Source organism: Microtus ochrogaster, unplaced genomic scaffold, assembly GCF_000317375.1.
Source record: "Microtus ochrogaster isolate Prairie Vole_2 unplaced genomic scaffold, MicOch1.0 UNK126, whole genome shotgun sequence".
NCBI lineage: Eukaryota > Metazoa > Chordata > Mammalia > Rodentia > Cricetidae > Microtus > Microtus ochrogaster.
The window spans coordinates 679,743-690,662 of record NW_004949224.1 but is presented as its reverse complement, the minus strand read 5'-3'; the positions used below and the strand labels follow the sequence as shown (position 1 = coordinate 690,662).

At 37.8% G+C, this 10,920-nt stretch overlaps 1 protein-coding gene across 2 annotated transcripts in view; it reads right to left on the bottom strand.

The window, feature by feature from the left end:
• Nucleotides 1-1,091: 1,091 nt before the first annotated feature.
• Krit1 (KRIT1, ankyrin repeat containing) overlaps nt 1,092-10,920 on the bottom strand; it is a 44,251-nt gene continuing 34,422 nt past the window's right edge. For both annotated transcript variants that reach the window (XM_005371773.3, XM_013355420.2), the window contains exons 16-17: nt 5,802-5,918; nt 1,092-2,215 (exon numbers count right to left, since the gene is read on the bottom strand). In XM_005371773.3, coding sequence (XP_005371830.1) covers nt 2,147-2,215; nt 5,802-5,918 — 186 coding nt within the window. In that variant the 3' untranslated portion in view covers nt 1,092-2,146. The remainder of the gene's footprint in view (nt 2,216-5,801; nt 5,919-10,920) is intronic.

The following is a 10,920-nucleotide window of genomic DNA, read 5'->3' as shown; positions in this document are numbered from 1 at the left end:
TCCTCTTCCTCCCAGCGTCTGCTCCTCCCACCTATGTTCTAACCTATCAGGTCAAGCAGCTTCTTTATTTAATCAACCAATGACCTTCCTCCATCAGATGAACTTTACCTGATAAGCCACAGCCATGTGGCGAAACACTGATTAATGGAGATGGGTTAGTTCCAGATGTAAGAGTAAGCCAGAAATATGCTTAAGTTATTGGCCAAACAGTATTGGAACTGATACAGATTTCTGTGTGACTATTTCAGGGCTGAGTAGCTGGGAATGAACAAAGGACCCACTGATATCAGAACCCAGTTCCTTAAGCTTTTCAACTTGGAATAAAGACCAGCAGTGCTTTAGGGGTCCTCTAGGCCTCCATCACTATTTTGGGGCTGCTGAGGGATCCAACTTCACGGACTTTTCAGCCCTTCCAGTATGCACACAGCTACTGTTAGATTGTTAGATTACCCAACTCTTACAGCATAAACTGTTTATAAACTGTTTTATAAACCCCTTTGTAATTTAGATACTATAATTTACATACTCATTCTATCAGTTTGGTTCTAGAGAACCCTAATAGACTAATCATGCACTTTATTAATACAATCCACAGTGATCAGACTGGTAAGATAAACTTGGCATTGTGTGGCAGAGGGGCAGTGTAGAGCCTGTATCAGGCTATCAGCAAAGGAAACAATGGCAAGGACTCTGGTGGCTGCAGTACAAGCAGAAAGAGGATGGGAAAGGACTCATAAGACATTAGATTGTATGTGATCAACAGAATGTATACCGTAAGGAAGGAGGAAAGAAGAAAAGTTAAGACTACGCTAAGACTTCAAGGCTATGTAAACGAATGTAATCTGACAACACCATTAACCAAATAACAGTGGAAGAGGAGGAAGGAAGAAAAGAATGATGAAAACAAAATTGCTTATAGGTTATGTAAGTAGAATTATAGGAACAAGAACTTATAATTAAGATCTAGAATTCAGACAGAGAATGAGGCTCAAGATTTAGGTCTGAGATTCAAGAGCACACCTACAGATGGATGAAACTATCCAGGGAACTGTGTATACAGAATCGAAAGTACCAAGCACAGAACAAAAGGCTTTCTTATGAACCTTATTAATTTTAATAAGGTTTACACACAGTATCATTTAGAATGAAGAGTTAACATGAAGAGTAGAAAATGACATACCAAAATTATCTGCAACTTGTAGGACAACTTTATGACAACTTTATACATCCCTGAAACTGGAATACACTGCTCTACTGGGTCTGGAAGACTACAGTACAGAGCACATTAAAAAGGACATTAGTCAGGTTTACTGCTCATTTGTGACACTAATGCTCCACTAAATAAAACAATCAAACATGTGGTATGGCCTCTTATAATGCAAAGGCAACACAAATGAGTATTAAATCAATACACAAAAATACAGCATACATTTAACAAGTTCAACTACTGACATCTAGAAATTGTTACATTGCATACGTGTACATATGTGTGTCTGCATGGCAACCAGTGGTCTAATTTATCAATATAAAGTCCTTATTAAATCTGAGATTTAAAATTTAAATTTATTTATTCCCAGTCCATTGTCTGGAATCATCACTGTTAAAACACCCAAAACTGATGCCACAACATCTTCAAGGAAAGCTATCTTGTGATACATATATCTTTACTGAAAAGTTTAAAAACACCTTGGGGCATGTTCATAGACTACAGAAGAAATGTTTTAAGTAAGAGATCTGAGTACAAAATACATGTTTATTCAAATCATGTTGATTTTTAGTATATTCTGAAGTGACACAAAATTATATCAAAGCTACATTTTAATTTCATCACATTCTACACTAACTTCTTCACTATTTACCAAAAATAACTTTTTATAAAGCTTACTATTTTGTCTAATATAATACAGACCGTCTATCTCTCTTTTTATGTGTTTCTCCCAAAAATCAAAAGAGTCTATGAGCATATCATACAAAACAGTGGTATATTACACAAGCATGAGTACAGATTCTGTACAGTGTATATAACAGCATATACATGTATACTACAAGAGACTACACGCCTGTGTTAAGTCACAGTTTAGGAAATCTTTCATGTAAAAAACTCTGCATTATAAAATGTGGTGGCTTTAGAACCAGCTGTTTCTTTTCATGAATTTCTCTCAGAGGGCATTAGTTGTCCATTTAACTTCATTAGCAGCTTTACCACGAGTCCAGCCTACAAAATAAACCATATGTTAACAAGAAATATGAAACATACAAAAAGATATACACAGTAGCGGGCATTTTCATACCTATTTGAAGGGTAACTTAATTAGGAAGAGACAGCATGTCAAGAAATTGGGCGTATCTAACACACCTGCAAACCCACAAATTTAGTTCTAAAGCTGTGGGTGTGAACCCTTTTCAATGAAGAATTCCCTCTGCCTGGCTAGGCCCAGTCCTGTGGGTTGGGAGCCATCTTTCCCTGGTCTAGGTAAAGAGCTCGCCCACCAGCTTACTCGGCTCACTTCTGGCTGCACCCTGCCACATGGCCCAGTCTAAGAAAAGCCAGACTATTTCATCAGACACACAACCAACAAAGGGAGTCCATATACCCAGGTCAAATGGCAAAAACAAAAACAGCATGATTGGCCAAAATAATCGCTCCCATAAACCCACCAGTTTCAGAAGTATTCTCCCACAAGGATTTAAAAGAACAATCATAAAGTTTATGAAAGAATTCAAGGATCTAAAGAAGATATAAATACTTTATTGAATTCCAAGAAGATAACAATAAACAGTTAAGTGCTGTCCAAGAAAATACACACAGCTGAATGAAATAAAAATATTTGAAAACTGAAACTGAATAAAGAGATACAAACATTGATGAGAACACAAGCTGAAATGAAGATACAATTGAAAAACTCAATATGCCAGTTAGAAAACTCAGGGAAAGTCTTACAAGTATTACAAGTAGAATGAATCAACCAGAAGATGAGTAGATATCTGTACTAGAAAATAAAAGAATCTATACCCAAAGGAAACAAAGAAAGTAAAAAAATTAATAAACATGGAAAGTGAACATATGAAATGTGTGGGACACTATCAAAAGACTAAATCTGAATTATAGAAAGAGAAGGGAAAGAAGAATCCTAGAGCAGTCAATGTCACAGGCCAGATATTTAACAAGATGATAAAAGAAAACTTGCCCAAACTGAAGACACACTTGTAGAGATAAAAGAAGCACAGAGACAAGACCAGAAAAGGCATATCACAGGTAAAACACCAAGAATCCAAAGAAAGAAAATATACTGAAAGCTGCAAGAGAAAAACAAAACCCCCCAAGTTGCAAATACAGGAAACCTGGAATAACACCTGATTTCTCAATGGAAACTACGAATGTCAGAAGGATCTAAAACCAAGCAATCCTAGTTCCAAAAGACTACAACTACAAAATCAAACTACTGTAACCAGCAAAACTAAAACTAACTGCCATAGTTCGAGAAGGAACAACTTTCTATGATCCAAACGGCCTAAACAAATTCACAAAACAGAATATTATAAGCAAAGCAGCTTTGAGCTAAAGAGAGGAATACAGTCAAGCTACCCTACAAAGAAAAGAAGAAGAAAAAGGCTGCAAGCAAGAACACAAACCAGCAAAAAAAAAAAAAAAAATCAAAATGACTGCAATCTATGTATACCTTTCAATAATAATTTTAAATATTAATGGCTTAAACTTACCAATCAAAAGACACAGAGACGTTGAATGGATTAAGAAACAAAAGTTATCTATGTGCTGTCCAGAACTCATTTAGCATTAAAGATAGAGACTACCTTAAAGTAAAAGGATAGAAAAAGTATTTCAAGCAAATGGGATCAAGAAACAAGCTGGCACTGCTATTCTAATATCCAACAAAATAAACTTCAAACTAAAACTAACCAGAAGAGATAAAGAAGGAAGGAGGGAGGACAACACAGAAGCAGAGGGCAAGAGACAACACCGTGGTTGTATGATAAAGCCTCAAGGTATCAACACACGTGCATGTGTATAAATGCACATTAGTAATGAGAAATCTCCTTCAAATGGTTGGTCAGGGAGTCCACATGGCTCCCCAAACCATGATGTAGTTATTGTACTACTGATATAGCTCCTGGTTATCATCTCTCTGGGTTGAGGCTCAAGGAGGTCCCCTCCTGATGAAGACACTACACAGTTAGGACACTACACAGGAGGACTTGGGTAATTTGAACTGGATCTGACCTGAAAGCCCCTGTGCTGTGGCTTAGCTTTCATAATTCCAGAAAACACGATGCAAGCGCCAAGGGAAAGAACTGGAACTGATTAAGCAGTCCTACCCAGCTGCAACACCCAGGAGCCACAGCAATGACCAGCATGGCGAGATATACATAAAGTAACAGTAAGTGGCATTTACATGTCAGTGGTAATCAACAACTGTCTAGTCAGACTTAAGGCTCAAGAGGGAAATCAGGCCTGGTACTAGAAACCTAGATAGTACCCTTGGCTAGTGACATCATGGACCTTAGAACTGAGTCTATCGCCACTTTGTTAGAGCGGCATGATTCCTCACTACATTCTAAACCTCTCCTTATACCCACACATCAGTATAACTACCACCTCTCTCCTTAGCCGGGGGGTAGTGGTGCACACCTTTAATCCCAGTGAGTCTCTGAGTTTGAGGCCAGCATGGTCTACAGTGTGAATTCCAGGATCTCCTAGACTACAAAGAAAAACTCTGTCTTAAAAAGAAAAAAAATAAGAAAAAGAAGCCTTTCTCATAGAGGGAAATATAGACCATCATAGAAAACCATAACTGATACAATGCAGAGATCAATAGAATATGGGAAATCTAGTATCAACAGATACATGGACACCCCAGCTCCTACATTTATGGCTCAGAGAACATTGCAGAAGAGAGGGTGCAAAGATTCTAAGAGTCAGAACATCAGACTCCTAAAATCTACTGTCAAACAGTCTCTCCTAGAAACAGCTGCGTAAGTAAGACCTGGACAATGGCAATATCAATGAACATGTTACTATGGGAGGGAAAAATTGTAAAGGGTCTCTCTCACCCCTAGTCAAAGAACTACAGTCAAGTAATGACTACTGAAAGAAGAATTAGATTCTCCCAGAAATGAGCCCCTCTTTGGGTGTTTAATGCAGAGTGGTTAGGCCAGAAACCATGAACATACAAAAATAAAAATGGCTCTGTCAGGTTGTATTTATATATATGTGTACACATGTGCATGTGTGTGCACACATACATGCAGCAGTAATAATAAGAGAAAAAGAGGCTCTCGACTTGAGAGGTAGTGGGGGAGTGGGAGCTGTTGGAGGGAGAGTATCTAGGAGAGGCTGGAAGGAGAAAAGGGAAGAGGAAAAGTGATGTAATCCTACTTCAATTAACAACATATTTAAAAAAGAAATAGGGTATAGAAGATAAATTTACTTAGGATTCTGAAGGTAGTTAAGAAATGCCTCACAAAACATTGACTGGTTGAGATAGTATACTGGTCAAGAAAAGGGAAGAACTTTAAAAACAGAGGGATAAGTAATCAGAATGAAGAAAAACAAATGGCATAAGGAAGCATTTGACTGCTCTAAAACAGAGATAAATTAATCTGCCAAGTTTTTGGCTCCTTTAGTTAGGAAAGGAATTTTATTTTTTCTTGATCTTAAATATTAAATTTCCTCTAATACTAAAGGTTTCCAGGGAAGGTAAATGAATTAAAAATTTAAAAAAAGACTTTTAGTAAAACTGTAGTCTATCATCATAAGTCCAAACTAATTTATCAGTACTTGCCTGTTTTGTGTGCACTATAAAGCTCATCTTATTTTCCATACTATGGATTTGAAAACAAGTCCCAGCATCTCCCAGTTGCCATGTAAAGCAACAATACTTAAGACTGATGAGTAAAGCCTGCAACAGAATTAGAAATTATTATGCTAAAATAGAGCTAAAAGTAACATTGAACAGTAATGGTGGCACACACCTATAAATCCCAGTACTTGAAAGGTGGAAGATGAAGATCAGAATCAGGGCTATCCTTGGCTAGCAGTCAGCTGGAGACCAGTCACATGAAACCCTATCTCAAAATGCCTGCAAACACCCTAAACAATAAATGCAACATTTATCTTCACTTAGGATATGTAATTATCTAGTTATTAAATGTAATTGTTTTGAACATTATTTTTAAGGTCTCTTTATAGCACCCCCACTAACCTCACACAGAGTGAAGCACAGAACCCAGAAGGCAGACTCCTGGGACACAATGAACAATGACAACATTTGTATCAGATTAATAAACATTTTAACAGATGCTCATTCTCAGTGAGTTTGAACACAGAAGGATAAGCTTTTACTTCATGCAGGTTAATAGTAACTTCTTTAATGTGTTTCAAACCTTTTATGAATATATATACAGTACTTTTAAATCTGAAATTTATATAGTGGGATTAACAGATGACTTCAGCAATTTTATTCCACTGAAAGTAAGTACGCTGATATGTTAATATTTATTATAGAAATAAAAAAACAGTAGAAATATAATCTTCATAAATTTAATAGAACTATTTAAGAAACCATGTTAGGGTAAGCTACTCTCATGCTTTCCTATGAAATGCTATAGTTAAGTAGCCATTTGATTTTTTCTTATGTCTAAATGTTTACTTTGTTGACATGTAGTACTTGGACTTATGAAGTATGATATGATGTTCTCATGAGCCTATATATACCATGTATACATTGATTAACATGCCTAAAATCTAAAATGCTTATTGTTTCTCTCTGGTAAGTAGAATAAAATTCCCTTCTTCTATTTTGGTATATACTTATCTTTAATTATTCTCTCCTAGTAATAACTTGCTCTTTATTGTCCTAAACATACAAATATATAAATGACAATTCTTAGAATGTTAACTATAAACTAAAAGTATGTTCAAAGATAACAGTTCAGGGACTTTTTTATTTTATGTGTTTGTTTGCTTTTTTTTTCCCTTTTTTTTTTTTGAGACAGGGCCTTGTTATGTAATTCTGGTTGGCCTGGAGTTCACTATATAAAACTGATACACTCAGAGGGATCCATCAGCCTCTGCCTCCTGGGATTAAAGGCATGTGCCACCACCACACCTGATAGTTTAGTGGGATTCTGTAAGGGAAACACAGTATAGCTAGTTTACACGAGTGTATGCTATATATAAAAGAAGTAATATTTGTTTAAAAACCAGTTATCTACATTCATATTGTAAAATAAAACATAAAATATGCTAGAACTAGTGAAAGCACAGAAATACTTTAAAATGAGTAGACTTAGTCACTTGAACTTTTTTAAAACTAGTGTCAGAAATCAGTCCTTTAACAAGACTTAACAAAAAGGAAGGTAGGAAAGGAAAGAGGGAGGGATAAAATAAGGAAGGGAGAGAAAAGAAAGAAAAGAGGTGAAGGCAGCACTCTCAGTTTTCCCCATACAGTAAAATGAAAATCTGCTGTCGGAGGACAATACCCAGTGAGGAAAGAATTCTGAAGGCCCCCAAATACGAAGAGCCAGGTCCACACAGTCCTCTGATGTGTGCACTTGTGCAAGCACATGAAGCCCAGAAGTCAATGCTGAGTGGCTTTCTCAGTCTCTTCCCACATTATCTTTCAACATAGGTCTGCTCACTGAACCTGGAAGCTTGGTCAGACTGTGCGGCAGCGAGCTCCAGGGGTCCACTCGCCTTCACTCACTATGCACTGCTCTGCCCATTTTTCATTTCTTTTAAGCAAACTCAGTTCACAGAAATAGAAAAGTAGCCACAAACTACATAATAGTAGCCTACCCAGTATAAGTAAACCAGTTTTAACAGAAATAAGCAATGATCCAAGAGCAAGCTGTAAGGAACTCCAAGAAATCAAATTCCATGTCAAGTATAAAAATCTATGTTTGTTTTTCAGCCCTATGTTTGTAGTTATTCTCTATATCCTCCCTCAGGTTAACAGCATAATAAAATACTGTTGTCCATAAGGTTGGTTACAAATTCAGATAAATGCTAATTTATAGAAGATAAGTAAGGGCTATGAGACCTGCTCCAGGCCTTACCCTGGATCCCAAAGATGAAATGCTTCTCAGGAGCAAAGGGGGTGCAGAGGAGTTCTATAATAACACACAGACAGGCTAATGCTCTTCATTCCAAGTGTTCACTTTTTTATTTCTACTCTAAAAATCCTATTTTACTTCTACCTTCTCCAAGCTTCTTCTTCTATCCTAAAAAATCTTCTCCCATAGGAGCCTTGAAGCGATAAGGAGCTGAGCTGCTTACCATGGCAATGCAAAGGTCCAAGGCCATAGGAGCAAAGCTTTGACCAGACCAGGGTGGTGTGTGTGTGCACAGTGCCCAATGACAGATTCATTGTTAGTAGACTGGCAAGTGAGGAATTGGCATGCTTTCTTAGTAACCTTGGTTGGACATCTGTGACTATGACCTTGTGTGAGTTGTAAAGTTTCCTTTTTGAAAAAAGCCTTTAGTCTAGTTGGATTTGTGAACTAATTGTGTGTAGCTAGCAAGGTAGGCTTTTAGGTGTTTGTAGCCCTCATGGACAATAGATCTAGCTATGAAACATGTCCTAGTATATATTCTATAAATCAAAACTATATATCTAAATGAAAAGTCATCTATTTGACCATTCACGCATGTGTGTCCATAAGATTGAGATACAATCACAAGAGTAAATGTACACATTGTATGAAAGTGCATGATAATAGGGAGATATCATAGTTGTTATTGCAAAAGTGAAATTTCAGAGAAAAGCAACAGTTTTCAGAGTAAGCTGTAATTGTGTCATGGCCTGCAACAGCTTGTGATAAACACTCCGGACATCTCACCCTTTTCTGTTTAAAAAAAGGACCATGTAAGTCAGTCTTAGGGCAGTGCTCTCCCATCTGTTGGCACAGTAAATCCAAGACACTCTTGTCCTCTGTCTCTCTGAGCTATGATTCAATAACTTTAGACATGCCGTAATCCTTGGGCATCTGTGAAGGTCTCTTTGCCTGGACACTAACACTAACCAACTGGCTTCCAAAGGAGATAATTGTAGGAGGACAGACTCCTAAGTTTATACAAAGACTTGGTTGAAAGAGTAAGGGTATTGACTGTGATTACTTTCTTGCCAAAAATTATGCTCAGCAAACTATTAACACACCACAGTGTTGTGGGAAAAATCCCCAAGCTGTAACGTGAGACAAAGAGCCCTGAACACTAGGATTCTGCAATGGGACAGTTTAACACATTCTGAAGGCAGTATTTCTTACCAGCTTGCAGATAAGATTGATGAGATGTGTATCTCTGGTGACAACAGTCCTCATCGCCTTGCTAAATGAGGTGCGTCCTCCATGAGATAGGCATCTCTGATTGATGGAGTTGGGTCTTGTATCTTATCTGTTGCTTTCATTGGTTAACTAATAAAGAAAACTGCTTGGCCTGATAGGACAGAAAATTAGGTAGGCAGAGTAAACAGAACAGAATGCTGGGAGAAAGAAGCCAAGTCAGGCAGTAGCCATGATTCTCCCACCCGACACAGCCGCAGGTTAAGATCTTCCCTGGTAAGCCACCTCGTGGGGCTACACAGATTATTAGAAATGGGTTAGATCAATATGTAAGAGCTAGCCAATAAGAGGTTAAAACTAATGGGCCAAGCAGTGTTTAAAAGAATACAGTTTCAGTGTAATTATTTCGGGTAAAGCTAGCCGTGCGGGCGGCCAGGTGCCAGGAACGTAGCCCGCCGCTCATTTCAACATTTGATGAGTTGACCCTGAAATATGTGCTGAATTCTCACTGCATAATTCTGCAGTCAGTAGCTCTCCAGTGCTGGAGAGAGGTCTCAGTAGTTAAGAGCGCTGGTTGCACCTGCAGAGGACCCAGGTTCTATCCCCCAGCATCCCTATGGAAGCTCATATCACAACTGTAATTCTTGTTCAGGGATCCAGCACTCTCTTCTGACCTCTGAGAGCACCAGGCACACATGAGATGCACAGACTTACGCACAAGTAAAACACCCATACACATAATATAAAACATAAAAAAGAAGAAAGTCCATAATAAGAGACAAAAACGAGAATAAAAAGTTATAAAATTTCTAAACCCTTGAAAAATGATCTAGCCTTGACAAATCTAAATAAATTAGGGAAAAATTTTACCAGCTTACTATCATAAATTGGAAAGATGTTCATTCAAACTAAATGTGTTGAATATGTTAAAAATAACTGTCAAGCTTATCTCATATTCTAATCACTTTGATTAGAATAAGGAACAACATAGTGTCAAGAATTTCTGTACTGGGCCAGGAGAGATGGCTCATTAGCTAAGAACACTCACATTTCTTACTGAAACCTGAGTTTGATTTCCAGCACCCACACTGGCGGCTCACAACGGCTACACCACCAGCTCGAGGATGATCTGACACCGGCAGCCTCTGTGGGCAACTGCAGACACAAGTACATACTGCACGACGTATGATTATGTTTAATTTTGGACATAATAAAAATAAAAAATAAGAACAAAACAAATGAAAAACTCTGTAAAAAGCAGTTATTCTAATGGTAGCCAGAGTCCCTTCCACACTAAACCTCATTCCCTGAAGAGCTTCCTGAAACTAATCTTCACTTTTAATTGTTATAAACGCCTTTCCTTTCTTAAGTCTGGAGTCCTCCTACCTCACCTCCGTCATAAGCTTCCTACTTCCCCCTCGGCTGCCAGGATTATAGATATGTGCCACTATGCTTGGGTAAGTATGAGAATAAAATAAGTTAGCAGCAGCTTATAACTTAGAAGAGGACCCTCACCAGAATCTGCCCATGCTGGTGCCCTAATCTCAGACTCTGAGCTTTTACAAGTGTCCAGAAACAAGTGCCTATTGTTTATAAGCTTCCAGTCTATGGTAGTTTGTT